We start from the raw sequence: 22,168 nt of genomic DNA, 5'->3' as shown, positions 1-22,168 counted from the left end.
TTTGACAGCAATGCAAAAGCAATAACAACAAACAAAGTAATTTTGAATCTATATTATGTTTATTATGGAAAATGAAATGCAAAAAATCATACTTAAAATCTTTTGAGGGTAAAACAAAGTCATTTGTCGAATTTCCTTCCTTCCTTCAAAAATCAAATCCAAAATAAGAGCAGAAGTGTATATAATTCCAAAATCTTGATCTATCCTTATTTAAATCCTAGCATTCCATCTTTTTTTCTAGAAAATGAAATGTTATTGGTAGGTCAATTTCTGGAGGATGGGGACTTTCTTGAGTAAACCATTTTATGACTTTCATATGTAGACATCATGAAAAGATATAAATTTAGATTCTAATATTGATACATTCATAAATGGAATTTCATTTTGAGTACTACTGTTTTTTTCCAGATATTTAACATTACGTTACACTTTTGATCTTTCTCAGCTGAATATTAACACACACAAATGATTTTCACATTGACAGCTATAATTTTTCTGGATGGCATTTAAATTAATACATTGTCCAAAATAATTACATGAATTTATCTTTTAAGCAACAGTAAATATTGACAAACATCAAGATTTCACATATTCAGCTCTTATAAACAAGTATGGTTTTAGTAGTTTAAAAACACAGCCAGCTGTAGTAATAATTATAGTGTTCTTATGATTGGTTAACCTTTTATTTTTGTCTAAGATATAAAAATGGCACATTAATTCTCCAAAACATAAATACATATTAAATATTACTTTCTACTGAGAAATGGTTGTATTTGCACTTTGCCACATGGAGTTCTCTATTAATGAAAACTCCTGCATATCCATTTATATCTTCAACCTAATACACAGGTAACATGATTTTTAGTATCAGGGAATCAAGGTCAAATTATATTAGATTTTAGGAACCTGATCAGACTTTTTGACCTCTAAAAGAATATTTCCTTTTAGAAAACATGAGAGAAACTCAAACATCAGTTCACTAATTGGAATTGTGATGTTGACAAATGTTGTCCACTGTTGACATTTGCTGGCTAATGTCCCTAATCTTGTTATCTAGTCCACATAGTATTACCTGTTATCAATGATAGTAATTTACCTGTGTCCATTTTAAGGAACTCACAAGTGCTCATATACTATTATCCTGCCAACATCATCTGTAATTAAAAAAAAAATAACTCTTGGGCGCCTGGGTGGCTCAGTCGGTTAAGCCTCCAACTTCAGCTCCGGTCAGATCTCACATTCGTGGGTTTGAGCCCCGCATCAGGCTCTGTGCTGACAGCTAGCTCAGAGCCTGGAACATGCTTCCGGTTCTGTGTCTCCTTCTCTCTCTGCCCCTCCCCCTCTCATGCTCTGTCTCTCTCTGTATCAAAAATAAATAAAACATAAAAAAAAACCTCTTACTTTTGACTTCTCTTTGGTGTTGCTAAACATTGTTTTGCTCATCTCAAGAGAATGTCTATAATCATTTTCCTCTTCAAGGGATTATATACTGTTTTTAAGTTTAGGGATAGATCTCTAAAAAAAAGATAGGGCTTTTATCAGCCTGTGCAAATAAACATACTAATACATGTACAAATGGAGCCTATAAAACGTAACTGATTTCCCCCAGTGTTTGTCATTTCCATGTGTAAAATTAGGTGCTTAAAGAAGAGCACTAAACCTTTGAAGGTGTTCAGGTACCAGTCTGTGACAATAACTAGATTTTCATAGTGAGACAGGGCTCTCCTAAGCACCAAATCTGCTACCAGGGAGTATAACACCATTTAATGGGGAGGATTTGATCCTATATTAATGTATAGAAAACAGAACAGTCATGGAAAGATGTGGTTTTAATTTGTGATTTATTTAAATATTAACAGTATGAATAAAATGCCTTTATGTGTGTATATATATGTGGATAAGCTATTTACAGTTATGCCAGTATACATTTTTATGTGTAGAAAATGAAAATACTCATTGATTAGCCCTTTTGAGGCTTTTGAACAACTGTTTCATTTTCCTGCTTTCCTGCAACTCTTTGAGGATGTAGGTCAATTCATACAAGGTATGTACACAATCACACCCATAGTATGTACATCCTAGTCACACACTTAACACAGAGAGGATGTGTGAGGAATGTAAATCATCCTGGTGGTCAAAGAACTGACCTTACCTGTGACTAATGGCATGGTCAATTAACCTGGCATATTTAGTAACATGCCAGTGTATTGGCAATGTATTAAGCCTTTGTGACAATTAGTTACCTACTTTCAGAAATGATAAACACATACACACACACACACACACAACAGCCCTTTCTGACCTTCAAAAATGAAAGGACAAATCCTGTTACTGAATATATATATATGCACTCTTCTGTTGGCTTTATTCATTTTCATACATGTGCCTACCTGATGACAGAACTTGGTTTTGAAATGGGACACAGATGTTATTTTTTTCTACACATAAAAAGAGAAAACCAACCACTCACAGACTATACACACTTACAAAATATATTGACATACCACATCCAGCTACAGTATTATGCACAGCATATTGTTCACACGTTAGTACACCAGAGATAAATACATTTAGGAATTTAGGAATTATTAGTATATTCTTTCTTGTGTTTTCAGGCCCTGTTGACCTTTCTCAGCCTCAGGAAAGCTATCTCCAGATGTCCTTAAAACAAAAATTAGTCTCTCCTCTCTCTCTAGGAATTGAGGAACATGACTATAATACTGCAATCTTCTGATTTACCAACATCATTTTAAGATGTGATGAAGACAGTATGAAAAATAATTTACTCAGAGATGTGGCCTAAAATCAGCCTTAAGGAATCTGAGCTAAAATCATTAAGAGATCCTGATAAACATAAGCTCCTTCTACCCATTCAACATAGTTTGCGGTGTACAGTCTTCACGTGATATTAAAGCAATGATATAAAACAGAAAAATCATTTAACCACTTAAACGTTTTGCTAAAGAATAGACAATCTAATTTTTAAAGTGACAAAGAGTAATGCTAGCAGTAATGTTACAAAGCCATCATTTTCACCCTGCAGATCAGTGGATGACATCCTCGCATCATAAGAGATCAAGAAAGAAGTTTGCATTTCTCTCCCATTTATTTCTTCTTAGCACACTTAAATCACGAGGGTATTTTTCATCATAATTCTCACCATGCTAGTTGATCATTAGTATCATTTTCTAAAATAGAAAATACGTCACTTATTTTTTGCAGCCCATTGATTTTAAGCTTGAACTGAAAAAATATCTGATGAAGGGCTAGTATTTAGAAATGCCCATCTGGAATATCATTTTCTTTCTATAAGGCATTATTTGAGGCCCTTTTTGATATGAGTACTCATGTTTTAGTTATTTTACAATAGGGAACACTTTTTTCCCCAAAGCTAAGGCTGGTAATCCCCTAGGCAGAATTAACTGGATTGCTTTCCTAACTGCAAGTGTCCAGGAAATGTAATTACCATATATTTAACCCCTACGTTTCAAAAGTTTCTGGTTGGATCTATCTCGAATTTTAAACTAGCAAGACATTTGGATTCCTTTTTCGTCCTGGCTAGCATTAAGACAGAGCTGTTAACCATACCTCCACCGGTGGTCACCGGTGCTGTATCTCTTTATAGAGCTCCTAGACACGTTTTTCTCACAAGAAAGCAGAAATTATGCCTTTGCCTATTTTATCCTGTGGGTTATAGTCAGTCTTCATGGAGCAAACCATATCATATAATGGTGTGCCCTTATAGATGCACTTGCTGGTGTAACTGCCTCTTTTTGGCACATTATTGCTTGGCTTTAATTTCATTTTCAACAGTCTTTATTCTCACGATGAGTAGCTGAGATATCTGGGTCTTAAAAAAAAAAATACCGAACTTGTGAATAACATCTTGTTGCACCGTTCTGGCCTCCACAGTCATTTCACCAAGGCCCGTGGTCAAACGTTCTTTATAATTATCGTCACCTTGCTTTAACTATAGCCAGCAGTAATTTTTCAGGATTTTTTGTTGTTTCTATCTACACATATGTACAGATGTATTGGATTTACTTTGAGAGGTTATTTGGTTGTGGCAAGTGAGTAGTTTAGCTGGTGAGTGTTCACAGTTAAGAGTAGCTGTAATGATCTCTGGCAGATGTCACCGATTACTTGTGAGACAGAATTTTTCCACCTCAATCCATCTTCATTTATGTCCTTGGTCATCACAAATAAAGTCTATCTCATTTCTGCAGCCAAGGGGAATTTTTTTTTTCCAAGAGCAGGATAAATTTCATGGAAATGTTTCAGTATTTACAAGACTACTTTTTTCCCCGTTTGCAAAAATGTCTAAAATTTTGTAACATCCTTAAGCCCATGTGTCTGCAAAGACGACATTTATAATTACTCATCCAGTTGCAGAATTCCATTAAGGATATAGTTACAAGAATGGACAGGAGACTTAACGTATCACCTGTCATTTGCCAGGTGGCAGCAGCTGACCCACATTTGGAGAGATTCACCAACATGGCCACACACAGCATCAAAGAACATTGCTAACAGAAAACAAAATGCTCAGATATCAATGTAAAATAGCAAACACTGAAGCAGACGTGGACAAGACTTCTGATTCTCTGTGTAGACAAAATAGGGTTGGGGGGGACAAGATGGTCAGTCATTTATCCAAGATGCTACTGAGTTCACTGTGTTATCATCACAAAGGGAAATTCACAGGCCTCATTTCTCAAATACCATTTAGGACAAAGCAGGAGAGAGTAAACAGCGTCATCTCCATGGCAGCATCGTACATGATCAGTAAATCAGACAGCGAGAGGCCTATGCAAGGCTACAAGTGCCCAATTTTCAGTAAAAACACATATACATATAGGCAAACCTTTCCTAATGTATTGTTTTTCTTTATACTGATTCTTAAAAAGTAGACAAGAGATGTAGTAAATTATGTGGTACTAGAAATGGACAACTTTTTTAACACTTGCACAATACATAGGAGGAATGGAAGATAATTTCTCACATTTTGACAGCAAAATGGTAACAGTGGATACAGCAAAGGCCAAACAATTTACATTAAGAGCACACTCATATATATCCTCTGTAAACAAAGTTTAAAGTCACATTATATTATCTTCTTCATGTGGTATATACATGTATTCCCAGAATGATGGGAACTCCTAGAATTGAGAGAAATAACGTTAGAATTAGCTAGGAACAATAAAACCCCAATTCTCTGGGATGCCACCACAAGTCATTTCCTTCTTCTGTTTTCTACTCTTATTAAGGATTTGGTCCCAAAATTCAGCCTCTAGGGTATATCTTACACATGCATAATCACTACAGTTTGTTTAAATTTTGAGATGTAACCTATAACGTGAAGAATACCGATATCCAAAGTATCAATTATCAGACAATTCTAAACATTAAGAAATCATCATAATTCAAATTATATTCAACACAGCTGAACTTGTCAAGGTAGGAAAACATACTAATATATTTTATAAATATTTCATTTTGGATGCAAACAAAAAGATTTCTCTGACCTAACAAAACGTTCAACTTATGCCGTTCGTCCAAAACATAAATGTAGAGCAGTTGGTCTGTGGCATCAAAGCCAATAATCCAGAAAGACATAATTAGAAAAGCACTGAAGATAAACATATGACAGCTCTAGTGATGGCATTTTTCTTGTGGTCATTAAAACAGAAAAATCAACAATTTAAATTAGGAATTCTAGTATTTACTGGGTAAGCCCTATGGCCTCTTAACATTTTAAACATTTCACTATCTTCCAGACACTGTGTTCTAATTCATCTCTCTTGTAGTACTCGTTTAAGAAATATTTTATATTTCCTCCATGTATGTCAATGACTAAAAAGCATTTAAAGGAACGGGAACATCTAAAATTAAGCCAAAACCAACTTTCAACCTGGTAGGTCACGCAGCAGGGCTAAGGAATAGCCCAACGAGTTCAAAGAATCTGCTACAAAAACTGTTTTCCACTTTCATGTTGTTGAACAAACCTAAGGAGTCACGAATGATGTGCTGAATGTCCACGCTGTGTCACAGATCAAAGTGAAGGAAAATTTTCAAAGTAAGGTTTGATGGTGCGAGTACTTGGAGTGTTATAAAGCCAAAGCATGGCCTGTCTTCAGGAGGCTTTGTTATTTATTCACTCAGTGATCTATTTCATTACTGTTTTGAAAAGCTGTTCCTTCTTTAAGATTCAATACACAACAAAACAAGAAAAGTTTTGTACTATTTTGTGACAATCTCTAGAGTGTGGTAGAAGTAAAGGTGAAAAGTAAAAAAAATAAAGATTAAGAAGGAAAGGCTAGTTCTGGTACCAAAGAAAACTAGTCAAATTTACTAAATCAGATCTTAAGTTTGACTCTGAGAGGCACAAATGCAACACTACATTTAGTGTTAAGTAACTTAATGTAATTTTCTTAATCTGTTTACTTAATGTGCTACAAAGTCGAAGATGCTCTTAGGCCTCTGCCTCATTTTTAACTTGAACTATTTACAATTTATAAACTTAAATTTGTAATTTATAAGTATAAATTATAAATGTATAACTTAACTATTTATAATTCACGTGATTACTCCAAACTCATAAGAATAAATATTACTACCAGATGCTAAATTCTCCGTCTCCTCCTATTTTAACGCAGGAACAGCCTGTTCTGGGCACTTCCCGGTGGGTCACCTGGGCCCAACCCCTGAAGCAGATACTGCTGACGGCTACCGCTGCATACACAGGGTACTCTCGTGTGTGCACAGCACGTATGCCAACGGGTGAGGGAGAAGGCAGTGAGGAAGGGGGGTGAGTGACAGGACATCCTGGCGAAGGCATCTCCAACAGAAGCCACATGAACACCATCACTAATGGATATTCGTGGCCAGAGAGAGTTTTAGACTAAATCTCTGATCATTAATCGTCGTTTGATTGGTAATTTGATGGTAATTTCCACTTTAGCTAGTATCTTAATAGAGGCCAATTGGTAAGAAATAGAAAAACGTGCCTTATTAAAAAATTTATTATATATTCCAAGTGTAACCACTGCGATTTCACCATTCTTAGGCTCTAAGAGCGCTGTGACCTTAATCTATGCAGTCTTCATATACAGTCCAATTGCTTTCAAAGAAACCAACGACTGTTTACTAATTTAGGTTGTGCCCAGTTTAGCATATGGTATTAAAGTTCAGGTATAAAAGATTTTTCCCTATATGCTCAGAATCTGCAAAAGAGAGAAAAAAAAGCCAAAACAGAGATTGTGAGTTTACTACACAAATGCCACTTATGCGTCACCAGAGAGAGAATATATGGCCAGACACTCTCTTCTGGTTCATCAAGGGGAATGAGCTCAGTGAAGGCAACCAGGGAGCACCTGTCCTGCTTTTAACAATCTGATTTTTGAAATGCAAGGTGGGACTGATTTCCCTACAATGAATCTAGTAGGGGAACCTTTTCCAGGGTCCCATCCCATTGCCCTCTTCCATGCCCCTCCAGCCCAGTGCCCTGCAAGACACTCAGGTATGAATGAAAACTCTTCTTGTGAAGGCAAGTGAGGGCTGAGCTCAAACAGGTGCCTCTGGTCACAAAAACTATAGCGCTCCAAGCTCAAACTGTGGTTTAGTAAGGGCCTCTTCTTCTGGATTTGAAGGATGAGTATGAAGGTATTTCTCTTAAAATCAATAATTTCAGAGGTTATTTTTTTACTACAGATGAGAAACTTAAGTATAGATGATATTAGTCTACCTACAAAAACATGAGGAAGCTTGTGTTCTATTTGGTGTTTACTACATTTTCTATTAGCATCTACTGCACGAGCAAGTCAAAAGGATAACACAAACTGCACCCTGTTTATAGGAGTTGAAATTAACCCATTGCTTTTGTTACTTCCTTTTTTCAACACAGAAAAGAGAGTGTTTGGCTATTTATAATTCCTTACTGAAAGCTTAACATTCTCAGCAGAATGTTTTTGGAGAATACCTGTACAACACAAACTTTAGTATTATTAATAATTTAATGACTCCTTCCAAGAATTCAGTGGCATGTACTTCATCTAAAGAAACAGGAATTTAATCTCATCAGAATCATAGAGATGCCCCGTGCTTTCAGTGCAGGAAAATCTGCAGATATGAATTCAAGTTTTATGTGGGCAGTATTCATATTTAAAAGCTCAGCTAATTTTCCTAACATAACTTTCTTACATTTATTGACAGTATAACAAGGTTTACCAAAACAGTTATCACTGATGTTGATAAATATTAATTCATTTGGTATTGTATGCATTTAAATGCTTTTCCTTAATGTCGTCTGGCCGAAGAATGAGTCAATTTGTTTCACAGTTTTACACTATAGTTCTTATCATCTACTTAAATTTTGTGTGGTAATAGCATTCTTATTGCAATACGACTAGAAAGCGTAACAGTGCTTTTGCTAGGTTTAATATTAAGCAGGGATTTTAATGGAAACACCACAGTGTGATAAATTGAGGCAGTAATACAAAATGACACATATTTAATGATAGTGCTAGTTCCATAAGTAATATCATATTAAAAAATCCCCTGAATATTATTTTCTCCTAATTAGGGTCATTAACCTTCAGTGGAGCTAGCTTTCTTATTTTCTCTTGTTCTTTCCTTCAAATTGAAATGATATTTTTTATTTCTGGAGCCCAATCAAAGGACCCAGCAATTCTTAATAGCAACTTCCAATAGTAAATTCTTGCTTGTCTTCCCGTCTCTCCAAAAAATCCCACAAACAAACAACAACAACCAAAAACTAAAACAAACAAACACCTAAGTAAGCTTTGACATACATAGACACTTAGGGATACTACAAATATACACAACGGCGCCCGTACATGTTCCCTTTCAGTCCAGCACAGAAGAAGGGGCAGGACGAACACAGCAGTTGGGGCGTCGGAAGTTCTGCAGCATGGACTGTAAAACAGTGTGCTGCCTTCCTTTGAGCTTTTTATTTGAGGAAGTATCTGAAGAAATGGATCTTCGGGTCTGGCTGTTTTGAGCTTTGATTAATTTCTCATGTTCCCTGATTTGTCTTTGCAGATGGTTCTGGATTGCGATACCCAGGGACTCTGGGTCCAGGGAGGCACCGTACACTTCCCAGGTCATGCCCTGCTCATCCCACACTACGTCCCTGACACGCTTGGACTGTTTCAACTGCAGCTTGGAGTCGGCACCCAGTTGCTTTTTCTTTTCTCCTGGGGTGAGTCCCACCTGGGCAGCAGCCGCCGTCACATTTAGCTTCTGCTCCTTGAGGAATTCACTGACGCGGCTGGCCCGCCGTGGGCTGGCTTTGGCCAAGCGAGAAGGAGTTCTCTTGCCAGAACCTGGGCTGGAGTCACCCATGGAATCGGACGGCAGGCTCAGGCTGGTGGCTGTCTTGGTCTGCCTGTTTTCCTCCAGGGTGCCCTCCTGGTTCTTCCTCACTGGGGAGGGTATAGGGCTGGCAGTGGACCCAGTGCCTCCACTTTCTTGAGATTTAGGATTGAGCAGCAGCAGGGTTTTGCCCTCTGCCTTTGCCCTGGCATCGAGGATATCAGTGCCCCTACATTCTTGTTTAACTATCTGAGGAGATACAGGCTTCTTCTCTCTTGCATCTCCTTTATCAGTGGGATCCAAGCTCCCGGACTGGTCAGCTTTGCTGGCATGGCCACAAGAGTCAGAGAGTTGGCAATCTGGGTTTGTTTTGTGACCATCTGTGGTTTTCACTGCAAACTCAGATGGCTTGGTTTCAACTTTCCTCAATTCGTGATTTGTTCCAGTTTGACTTCCCACACTGCTAGAAATCTGGTCAGTGGGGCTGGCTTTCAGGGACCTGGAATTCACACCTGAAAGCTGTTTAGAAGTGGGCTCTTCCCTTGCTGGGGTCATTCCCACGGACCTGGTATCTTGCTTACTCAGATCCTGAGCATTACCGGGTGCCATGGTGATCGATGAGATCTTAAGGACCTCACCTGGCAGGCTCACCAATTTGCATTGCCCTTGGAGAGCCGTGGAAACAGCGGCAGCTGCCTGGACGTGCGCATCTGGCATGATGCCAGGGCACGGACTGGACTCCTGGGGGGAGTGGATGTTGTCAGATAGCTCCAACGTGTGGCCCCGACTGCCACTGCCATGGCAGATGACACGCAGCTGCTCTTGTTGTTCCAAATGCTCAGGAATGGGGGTTTCCTTTAAGAACGCGGCGAGGATGCTGGGGCTGGTGGAGACTGATCTGCTCTCCACACTTGCCACTGCCTGCACCCCAGCGTCTTGCCGAGCCCTGCCGGGAGCCTCCATGACCTCACCTGCAGCTTGGTTGGTCATTGTACTTGCTTCTTTGAACCTCAACACCTGATCTGGAGGACATGTGGAGACTTTGCTAGTGAGATGGGGTGATTGAGGTGTCACAGAAGTCACGGCCTGGATGTCTGAGGTGGTGGCCGAAGGCTGTTTGTTCCCTGAACATCTATCTTCTCTGGCAGGAGAGCCACAGGACCTTGGGTGGGAGTCGCATATGGCTCCCAGCCCTCCTCCTTCGGGTTGGCCTACAGGAGAAGAGGCATGACTGAACATGTTGGCTGCTGTATTTGTAGTCTGCAGCAATCTCTGCATTGTTTCTTGAGAAGGAAAACCACAGGGCACTTGGTCTTTGCTGTTACCCTGGGTGCTTCCCACAGGGCAATTTGACTTTTCAGGTTTTTCAAGAGCCTCCCCATCCAAGGTTCTCTGTGTTTGCAGCAGGGTATCTTCAGGTCCTGATGAGGGTCTTGCATTGAGCTGGTCACCTGGGGTGGCCTGGTGGGTGTGTTGATTGGCTGGCATTGGAAATGCTTCGTCTATGAGATCCTTTCCTGCTGCGGAACATGGGGCTGGCGCTGTGGGCTCGCTGCTTCCTGGCAGCTGGGTATTGTCAGGAGAACTGCATGTAGGAGACACTTTTTCCACCTCACTGAAGACCCCACGAGAAGACATGTCTGGCTGGGTGGTCTCATGCTCACAGGCCTGCATCAGGACCTCAGCAGCTGCCCTGGGGCTGAGGTCTGGCTCTGCAGAAGTGCCGGCAAGGCCATTGGTGTTCTTACACAAGAGGGCTGGTGGAGGCCGATGGGAGGCAGGCTGCACTTCTAGATCCTCTTCTTTCCCAGAAGCTGTGATCAAGGAAGTTTTAGCGGATCTCAAAGGGTCAGGTACAGTCCCCATGGAATTTTTCTTCAGGAAAACCTCAGAGCTCCCGCCAGAACAGTGTTCTACCTGGAAAGGAGTCTTAGCTCAGTGTGGAGATGTAGTCAGGGACAATTCCTCTGAAGTATCAATCTGTGAATCAAGGAAACAGTATCATTAATATGGTACAACATTTAGGGGTTGAAAATACACCAAACTGTCATTTGTACAAGATCTTATAAGCACCTTTTCCTTTTCCTAAACCTTTTCCTCTCATACTCATTGATACAAAAAATAGATCTTGGGAAGAAAGATTTTGAAAAAAATTTATAATTATACAAATATTATTTTGGTACATTAGTTTCTGCATGTTTCCGATTTCTGTCTAGCAAATAGGTTTTTAATGTATTACCTAAGCATTTGATAACTACCCAAAAGTTATTTGTGTAGTCTGATTTACCAGATATCTGAAAATCCTATAAAACTACTGTAATCAAATCAGTAAGTATTGAAATAGGCCTAAACAGATATGTGAAATAGAATATCTGGAAATAGATCCACATACAGGTGAAGATTTAATATATGACAAGAGAAGCATTTCAATTTAGTGGCAAACTGATAGATTACTTAATATAAAGAGATGGCAAACTGTTTATGCATCTGGAAGAAAATAAAGCTAGATCTTTATCTTATATCAACTCTAAAAATAAATCCTAGAGGGATTTAGATAGATTAAAGGTTAAAATGTAAAATAAGTCATTAAATAAATAAAACCCTGTAAGAAAATCTAGGACCCATAAATATAATCCAGGGGCAGAGAGGGTACGCTTCTTATGGCCAGGGAGAAAATACGCAAACTAAGAAAAACCATAAACATAAGTGATTGAATAAAACCCAAAAGTTTTGTATGGCAAAATATACCATACACAAATACAATAAATTTGAAAAAAAATGTTTAAAATCCCAGAGGACAGGCAAAAATATCTGTGATATAGAAGAAGTTTTAAAAATTTACAGGGAAAGAAAATAGGTTTTTGGAAAAATGGACACAGAACCTGAAAGTACAGCCCACGACATAGGAAACATGACAGTCAACAAGCTTTTGGAAAAATGATCAAATTCATCTGTAGTCAAAGAAAATGCAAATAAAGTAACAACCAGATTTTACTTTACATCACTTGCACCTGCAAAAACTTTTTTATAAAAATCTGTAACATTATGGCCTGGAGAGACCTAACAAAAGAAGCATTTTTATTCATTGTACGTGCATATTGTGTATTTTGTTGCAGCTTTCTTTGGGAAGCAGTTTAGTTTTTAAAGCTAAAAATACACATGTCCTTGACTCAGTGATCCCAACTCTATCAACAGAAATAAAATACCAGCAAATATAGATAGAGATACAAGTATGTTTACTCAAGTACTATTTGTAGGGCCAGAAAAACTGGACACAAACCGATTTCCATGAATAGGGGTAGTAGTAGAATAGATCAGGACGTATCTCTACCATAGAGGATTATGCAACCATTAAAATAAAGTCAATTGGGCTGTAACTTTTCACTTGGGAGGGATTTCCCCATGGCTGAGTGAGAAGAGCAAGGTAAAGAAAAGAATATATACATTTTCCTTTTTGTAAAACAGTGACCTAAAACACACACTGACTTAAAGACACACTGACCTACAACAGTTGTGCACAGACATGTTTGCATATGATTATATAAATTCTGAAAATATTTAGAATGAGACATATTAGGTGGATCAGTGGAGGGAGTATGAAGTGTAGAAGACAGAAAAAGAGAGATGGAGGTACTGAAAGGTGGGAAAAAACAGAATTTTTAAATTCTGAATTCTATTTGTATTTTTGAGAGAGAGAGAAAGCATGAGGGGGGAGGGGCAAAGGGAGAGAAGGGAGAGAATGAGAATCTTAAGCAGGCTCCATGCTCAGTGTGGAGCCCAATGTGGGGCTCGATCCCCTGACCCTGGGATCATGACCTGAGATGAAATCAAGAGCTGGATGTTCAACAGACTGAGCCACCCGGGTGCCCCTTCCCATCCTTGGTCTTGACTGCTTTCCGCTCACTCAAACCCCTTTTCCAGGTTTATATTCCATTTCTTCCTTATTGGAGTTTTCTGTTGCAATCACTTACTGGGCGCGTAGCCCGTCTTCCCATCTGCCCCTTTGTCAGCTGCCTTTATTCTGCCTTTTCTCCCACTCTGCTCTCCCCATCCTCAAGAAGCCTACCCATCCTTCAAGCCTCCACTTAATTCTCATTTCCTTTCGGAAGGCCTCTAGAGCTTTCAAGTCATGAAGTCTTTCTCTTTTTAAAAATCATACAGCTGTAGTTGTGTGTGTCCTTATGTGCTGTTTTTGTACCTTTGTTACTTATATAAATGTCTTATTTCTCCAAAAGTACTTCAAGTTCCAGGAGGGAAGGGGACAAGCTTATTGATTCTTTTCTTTTCACTCCACAGGAGACAGTGCAAAGTCCTGTGCATAAAAAGGTGTTAATTGATCCCAATTTCCTTCCCAAATGGCTATTATTAAGGCCTTGCCAAACTTCAAGATAATAGGAAATTTTAACCCATGCCATGAAATATTAATCAAAACACAATTTAAAAGAATGCTATTTTTGAAAGTAAAAAAAAATGGTTGTATCTTATTTATGAAACTTTATCTGTAATTCAGAGCTAGTGAAAACAAGGACTTTGGACACGCCACAAAGGCTGGAAGGTTTCATAAAGCCAGGCGTAGAGGACGTCTCCTGTGTTATACAGCGGGAGCCGGGAAACTTGGCTGCCAAAGAGAACTGTGAAGTATATGCAGCTCAAAGTTCAGCAACTGAAGTTGAAAAACTTAGAGAAAGATGACATTTCGTAAAGCTCTCAGAATTCACCATGTTAACTTCCATTTTCCACAGGTATCTAGCTAATTATACCTGTTTAACTTTGAAAAGGTGCTTCCTTTTGTTTACTTTGTTCAAGAAGAAGGGGGCATCTGGGAGGCTCAGTAGGTTGAGAGTCAGATTCTTGATTTCACCTCAGGTCGGGATCTCCATGATTGAGCCCAGAGCAGGGCTCTGTGCTGACGGCTTGGAGACTGCTTCGGTCTTGGGATTCTCTTTCCCTTTATCCCTCTTCTATTTGTGTGTGTGTGTGTGTGTGTGTGTGTGTGTGTGTGTGTGTGTGTGTGTGTGTGTTTCTCTCTCGCAAAATAAATAAACAAAAGAATCAAGAAGAAAAACCAGATTCTTGGCTCATGCCTGTGATCTGAAAACTCTTGATTCATGGATAGATAGGAAATCAAGACTTTTCTCAATCATGTCTGCTAAAATAATTGTCTCAGCATCTCCATGTGCCCAGATTTTCCTCTCCCCTCTACGAAGAAATCTGTAGTCTCCAATAGGTTAGACAGATAGGGTATTTTAAAAGTGTAATTACTTGGTGGTTGAGTAGGGAGTATATGTCTTTAAAATCAAGCTGAGTCCATTATGATAAGATTTAATAACCTCTAAAAAGGAAATTGCTAACAGGTAGTCCACAGACGGAATGAATCCCTGCAGCGGGTGTGTGTGTGTGTGTGTGTGTGTGTGTGTGTGTGTGTGTGTGTGAAAGAGATAGAGAGAGATAACTGCATGGTTTCCCCTTCCCTCCGTTCCCTTTCTTGCTCATCCTCTCTTTCCTCCTTTCCCCTTCCTTTTCCTTTACTTTTTTGTTTTATGAAGACATTTTTCATAAAAAGCCAGATTTCCCTCTTTTTGCCAATCTTTAAAAACTCAGAAAGTATGCACTTCTAGGCAGCAACCACTAGGTGGTGATGACGCAGGCGGCCTACCTTGATGAGCATGGACTTTCCAGGTGGCCCATTCCCTACCTACCTTGTTTTCCTGGTTTGTATTCCTTACCTGCGCTTGTGTGGGCAGCCATATTTGAGAACTCTGGTTTAGAAATACTGACAAGAGTACACTTCCCAAACTAAATTTTAGTCCTCTGAAAGCAGTTGGGCACTGTCTTTAAGAACGTGGACCCTGGGGCCAGAATTCCTGGATTAGAGTATCAGTTCCTCTAGATGACTTAGCTCTGTGTGCTTAGGTAAGTAAACATAACCTCTCAAGGAACCCATTTAATCTATAAATTGAGGATATTCATAATCATGGTACTACCTCACTGGGATGTTGTGAGGAATAGATTTAACATTTAGAACAAACAGCATCTTGGTACATATTAAACATCTTATGAGTACTAGCTTCTTTTCCAAACCTTGATACTTAGGCTACGATCTCTGTTAAAGAAAAAATTATTCTGACACTTGTGAAAATGGTAAGGAAGACTTTATTCAGGACTATTGAGATAGGTGTCAAGACTATTGCATAAAAAGAGAAAGACCAAGTTCAACTCCAAATACCACTGCAATAATAAGTTGGGATTTATAACGAAGGAGCAGTTAAGGGGGGCATCAGCAGATGAAAAATTACTAAGAGAAGAAATCAAAGGTCCAGGGACTCTTGTTGAATGTAGGCCAAGTGATTAGATACCAACCAGGGGATGGTGGGAGGGTGAGAAATTTGATCTGTTATTACGTATATCAGCTATATCTCTCTAAACTGGCTTAGCAGGATTCTTGCTAAAACTGGACTCTACAAGAACAGGCATAGAAGCCCAAGACAGAGGCCTAGTCAACAAGAGGGCTCAGAGGAGCCTGGCCAAAGTTGGTCAAAGAGGGAGTCTTTGTTACCTGCATGGCGAATATAGATTTTCTTATGAGACTCTCCATAGCAATAAGTATTCTTTCTGAATTGGCCATAAACTGCACAGGAGCTAATGGTATCTCTGATTTTTGTCTTTAAGTTTGATGGAAACTAGATTCTTAATAGCAGGTGTCTTTGGTCCCTCTGCCCTTAAAATCATGAGCAAGGATTTAAGGCCTTGTTGGAGCAATGCAGCAAGCCTGCAAGGTAAATATTATCCACCTTTTACAGGGAAGGAAATTGAGGTCCAGAGGTTAAGTACCCTACTCACAGTGGAATATCTATAATTCCTATTGAACTGAATTTTAATGGGTGTGAATGCCTGGGTTCCTTCTCTGTGCTTCCTTATAGATAGATCAATCGATCGATCTCTAGGGGAGAGAGGGAGACTTCTTTTTGCAAGTGATTTGCAGCTCAGGGACAGGCTGCCTGGCATTAACACACACTACCATAATGTTCATAACTGGTCACTTTATGAAAAGCCTGGCTTGCTGGAGACTGGGACGGCCACCATTCATCCGGAAAATAGTGGTTCCACTACTACGCCATGCTGCCTATTTTCATAACAGACACCCACGCTTAATAAGACAAGCAGCAGGGAATCTCAGCCCTTTGTGATTTGCTCCAAAGCTGCTCTGGTGGGAAGAGCATTAGACAGAAGGAACGGAGAGAGGCTTGGCAGTCCTGGACTGACTGCTGGTACACGGCAGGTCACGGCGATAGTCTTGTGCACAGCAATTACCTTCGCCCACTTCAGAGCTGCCGCATTGCTAGAACAAGAACTTCAGGATGTCATCGCATCCCTTTAGTGACATTTTAGGCAAGTGTTACAGGAACCTCGGTGATACCTCTGTCTGCAGATATCTGACAGCATTTTTAGCCTTCAGATGGATGATGCAAAGACCCTTGAAGAACAGTGAGGCAAGAGGCAAGAGACTATTAATCTTTAAGAAAAGAATAAAAAAAAAGTCATCTGGCATTCTATTCAACCTGATTATTTTCTCCCTTTAACAGAGAAACTTTGCCTAGATATGTGTATTCTGAGCCCAGCAGAAATTGCTAATGCACAGTTTTAAGGAGAGGTGATTCAATCCCAAGAAACACCCACAAGCTAGGAAAAGCAGTTCGGTCTTTCTTTAAAAATTCATACCTTCACAGTAACAGCTGCCTCAAATGCACTTCAAAGATACTCGCTGAAAAATTGGTTCTTCCCTTCGAACTGCATCGAAATAAAATCAGAATGGCTGAAGAGACAAGAAGGCTGCTTTGCTCAGAGCCACCGAGAGTGCCAGGTAGACTTTGAACCCTAATGGTTACTTTAATAAAGGCACAGGAGAAACAAGCTGCATCCTTCTCCCCATTCAGTTCTTTTGTTCTATGCTGTTCCAGAAAAACAAATGCATGGCTTGTTATCTCATTGAATTCCATTGCAAGCAGGGACAGATAAAAACCTCGTAAGAAGTAAAAAAAGGGCTTTAAGAAGCATGAACCCCAAAGTAGATACCCCTCTTTTGTCAAACACAAAATTTGAACAGGCGGCTTCTAAATTCACAACAGATAGAATCACATGGCCCAGCAAACGCTTATTTTTTTACTTTCTGTATTCTGGACACAGTTCTGTAGGTAAACTTACTTAATCCTCAGAATAACTCTATAAGGATGAACCTACCATGAGTTCCACTTTGCAGATCTGGAAACTTAGGCAAGACCACACAAGCAATAAATGTTAGAGACCCGATTTAAATCCAGACCCTCTGAGTCCAGAATCTGTGTTGTTAACCAGTTTTACACAGGGGAGAAATTGGGAACTTTTCATGGAGGCAAGCTCAATGACCTGGGGAGGAAGCCTCATCAGACAGTACAGGAAACAACAGAAAACACAAAAAAACAGAGCCTTAAACCTCTTTTACTGATTTAGACGAACAGAAGTAGACAACACAGAAATTCCCGCTCTTCATAATGATTAATCCAATTTGGACATTTTAAGGGCCATAGACTTCTTTGGGAAGGTGATGAAAACTAGGGACCTTCTCTCTAGAAACACAAACTTGCACACACATGTGTTTGTAGACCATTTTAGGGGTTCCTGCCTGGAAACCATTCCCAGACCATCCATTAGTATACTTTTATCTAAGAAAAAAATTTTATGATAGGAAAAACTAAGATTCATAGGCAAAGAGGGAAAGGTTAAAAGGTTAAGAACTGAGGTTCCTAGGTGGAGAAAAATGCATATTTGGGAACAATGCTGGGAGTTTCCAACCACAGCAAACCCCCTTGGGGTAAGGTTCCTCTTATGACTGTAACAGACCCTGCCTACCCTCCCTCAGGTTCCCCTCAGGAGTTTGACAAAAGACCTGACTAAAAATAAGTAGTGGACTAGAAAATGTATGACCCACAGTCTGGCCATAGACCACCCCTCATACAAAGCGAATGGAGACAAACAGGAATGGACAACCCAGCACTTAGAGTGATCTGCCAAAAAGGGTAGGACCTGAGAAGGTAGGGGTGGGGGATGGGGGAGGAGCTCAGAACCTTTTATAAAACAAGGACTCTTGCCTATTGTCGTGGGCATTCACTTTTAATGTCCCCTCTCTTTAAAGAGAGCTTTCATACTATTCTTACCTTCTAATCTTATTAATTAACTTTTGCCTGCTGCTCATTTTATTTTGTGTCTACCTCTTCGTTCTTTGAAGTGCAAAACAGGAACCCAGGGAATTGAGGTAAAACAAAACCAAAACCAAAACCAAAAAAACAAAAGAAAAAAACAATGCCTGCAACATTTCCACGAATTTAAATTTACCTGCCTCACGTTGTTGTTAGAGCATTCAAAGGAAATAATCTAAATACTTAGTATAGTTTTGGGAAGATAACAGATAAATAATCATGAATTATTATTATTTAAAACATTATTATTTTGGCATAATTTACCGGAAGAGGCATGAGCTATGTGATATATTTTATAATGAGTCTATCTTAACTGGTCCAGTAGAAATGTTTATTTTATATTCTCCCCAATCCCTGTCTAAAGACTATCGTTTGAAGTGGAAACTCTTACCTAATTCAAAAATTAACAGAAGAATGAGGTCTATTTTTTTTAGATCACGTGTGAGACATGAACTTTTGTGTTCTTTCTCAGCAGAATCAAGACTCGGGTTTCAATAACGTTGAAAAATTAAACCCTCAAAAGCTCCATTTTCCTACCTGTGGAGATAACTTTTAGCTAAATATCAATGTTTCCGTTTAAAAATGCCTAAAATAAGTTTTTTTCTTTAATTTGAACTCTTCTGGGAAAACATGATTAAAATAGTTGTTTTGTTAAATCCTCCCTTCTCTAATCTCTTTTCATTTACTCGATTTACCTGATAGATATTCAAATCTGAATGTCTTCCTCTTCTTCTGCAACTCCACTAGGAAGGACTTCAGTTGCGAGCATATTTTAATTGCAAAACAAACGCAACAGGATCTCTAGGCTAACTAATGGTTAAACAACACACTATTAGCAATAAAATAAGAGCCCTGTTTTTGCATTTTAAAATCCTGGGTGAGATACGATCAAAGCTGCCTCACATCCCAATTTTCTCTGGATATATTTAGCGCCACTCGGCCTTACAAACAAATATTCTTGTCCTTGCTCGGTTCCTCCCTGACCTTGCTGGTAGGCCAGCTGCCTTTTCCCCTGGCTGTGGCACTTCCCCTCACACACATCGAGCTCATTAAAACCAGGCCTCTGCTCCACCTGCTTTCCCTCCGGCAAAGGCAGCTCCCTGGGCAAGTGGGAACCTGAGCTGGGACCCCGGCTGCCCAGCCGCAGGCTGAAAGCTTATTAGTGATTTCTGCTTTTAGCGCAAGACAGACACGGGCCAGGGGCCTCTCCTTGCACACTTGCGTCTTTAATCATGTTGAACGATGGGAACGTGCCTGGTGGCAGTACTTGCGGTGAAGGAAGCAGGAAAAAAGCCATACGTGGAGCCGGTCCGTTGGGGTTGTTCTGCTCCTAGAGAACAGGGAAACCCCGGAGAAGGCAAATTAGGAAGTAGATGGATTCCTCACGGCCTTGACCTGAGTGTCTCAGAGTGCTCTGCTCTCCAGAATGAGTAGGTGTGGTTTTGGTTTTTTTTTTTTTTTTTTTTGGTTTGTTTGTTTTTTGTTTTGTTTTGTGTGGATGTCAGAATATTCTTTGGGTTTGGTCTGTGAGTTGCGATTAAAAAAAAAAAGAAGACATAAAAGATGGAATCATACACATTCTTTGGGGGCGCCTGAGTGGCTCAGTGGGTTAAACGACCCACTGACTTTTGGTCAGGTCACGATCTCCAGGTTCGGGTTCATAGGTTCAGCCCCTGAGTTAGGCTCTGTGCCAACAGCTCAGAGCCTGGAGCCTGCTGGGCATTCTGTGTCTCGTCTCTCTGCCCCTCCTCCTGCTGGTGGGCGTGTTCTCTCTCTCTCTCTCACACACACACACACACACACACACACACAACATTTAAAAAGGAAAAAAAAAATCAGACAACCAGTCACTCTCCTGCTTTACAGTCTGTAAAACACTGTTTTAGGTATCATGAGGTACTTAACAGTTTTAATTTTGGCCTTAAGGAGATTTCAATCCATTTGAGGAGTTAAGATAAATTCAGTCAGAAGTTATAAATGAGCAAGATACTATATAATTAAGTGACTAATGCTGTGGTAATAAACTGTATATACAGTAGTTAAAATCAGGAGAGAGGCCAATATTTTTTATTCAGTTGATATTTCCTGGTACTTTTTTTGTAGGCTAGAAAATATTGCCTGTATAAGTCTAAAGAAAAATGGACATTTAGAAATTAAGAGAAAGGTGAAGCAAGTAAAAGTAAAAGAGAATGGTCTTTGATTGAAAAGAAAATAATCCCTTAAATCACACTGAGATCATTAGGAAGTACTGTTAAATTTATTCATTCATTTAACAAGCTGAGTGCCTTCTTTGTGACAGATATTCAGAATACAAATATAAGTAAGATATAGTCACGTTTTTAAGGAGCTTAAAGTTCCTGAAATCATTAATTTCAATACAACAGGTGTAACAGAAACAAAAAATGAAGAACAAATGCATGATGGAAGCACATCATTTTATTTGGCATAGACATTAGGTTAGAGAGCGTGAAGGATCCTAAGATTTATAAGATGTATTCAATGTGATCGAGAGGAAGTAGATGTTTATCTAGGTCAGAATTTCTCACCTCCGCACCGCTGACTTTTTATACAAGATAACTTTGTTGGGGAAGCAAGGGGGGCTGGACTGTCCTGCACACTGTAAGGTGTTTCAAAGCGTCTCTGGCCTCTGCCCACACGATGTCAGCAACATCATCACCCTCCGTTTGTGACCATCAAACATGTCTCCGGATATTGCCAAATGGCTCCTGGGAGGCACAACTGTTGCCAGGTGAAAACCACTGATCTAGGAGATGAGCATATTCACCTCTGATAGTAAGGAACATCCTTAGAATAAATACCTGTGAGTTTGAAAGGACACAGGTCTAAGCCAAACTGACTCCATGACAGGCTTCAAGTCTCCCCTCTGACCTTAGAGGCCTAAGTGTGGGTTTCTCAGAATCATTAGACAATAAAGGCACAGATTGCTCAACCAGGGACCACCCTAGTAACACCCAGTCAGAAGCGGCCAGCTAAAATGCTTAACATTCCTAAGGGCAGGCCTAGAGATAGAAGCTATAGAATCACTTATTGCTTAAGGCTAGTTACACCCTACGTGGGGGCCTTGGCCCACCCTGTAATTGGTTAATTTCAAAGATACTCTAAATGTTGTGATTGGGTCCCGCCAAAGGTAACGGAACGCTCTAAACAATGTGTATGGTTAGAGTTACTGCCGATGCTGTTATAGGATAATGATTGGATCGCTGTACCTGTGTCACAATTTCCTGTAACTCCCCCTTCCCAAACCCCAGAAAAGCCCTGCTCAGCCCTTGTTCAGGGCTCTCAGCACGGATCCACTGCGCTGGTGAAGGCTGTGAGCCCAAGCTTAGGCCCTGCAAGCTTAAGCCGTAATAAAACCACCCTTTGCTTTTGTATGTGTGACTCGGTCTCCCTGGCAGTCCCTGGTTTTTGGGGATAATATTGTGATCTGGGCATAACAAGTTGATGTAAGAGACTGGACTTACTCCTGCTAGCTAGGAATTAATGATATATTTTCTGTTTTCTTGTTAGATATAGTGCTCTTCATATTCAACCTGTGAAACTGCAGATTAGTACAACTTCTATATAGAGAACACTTTGCCAAT

The 22,168-nt window shown here is 39.8% G+C and overlaps 1 protein-coding gene across 4 annotated transcripts in view; it reads right to left on the bottom strand.

Annotated features, from left to right (window-relative positions):
* Window positions 1–1,822: 1,822 nt before the first annotated feature.
* The window catches only part of GPRIN3 (GPRIN family member 3), a 60,530-nt gene continuing 40,184 nt past the window's right edge, over window positions 1,823–22,168 (bottom strand). For 3 of the 4 annotated variants that reach the window (XM_029943149.1, XM_029943156.1, XM_029943152.1), the window contains exon 2: window positions 1,823–11,313. In XM_029943149.1, the coding sequence (XP_029799009.1) occupies window positions 8,866–11,199 (2,334 nt within the window). In that variant the 5' untranslated portion in view covers window positions 11,200–11,313 and the 3' untranslated portion in view covers window positions 1,823–8,865. The remainder of the gene's footprint in view (window positions 11,314–22,168) is intronic. The other variant, XR_003910374.1, reaches the window with a different exon arrangement.

This window comes from Suricata suricatta, chromosome 1 (genome assembly GCF_006229205.1).
Source record: "Suricata suricatta isolate VVHF042 chromosome 1, meerkat_22Aug2017_6uvM2_HiC, whole genome shotgun sequence".
Lineage (NCBI taxonomy): Eukaryota > Metazoa > Chordata > Mammalia > Carnivora > Herpestidae > Suricata > Suricata suricatta.
Note: the sequence above shows the minus strand (reverse complement) of the source record. Positions and strands in the feature narration are given on the sequence as shown.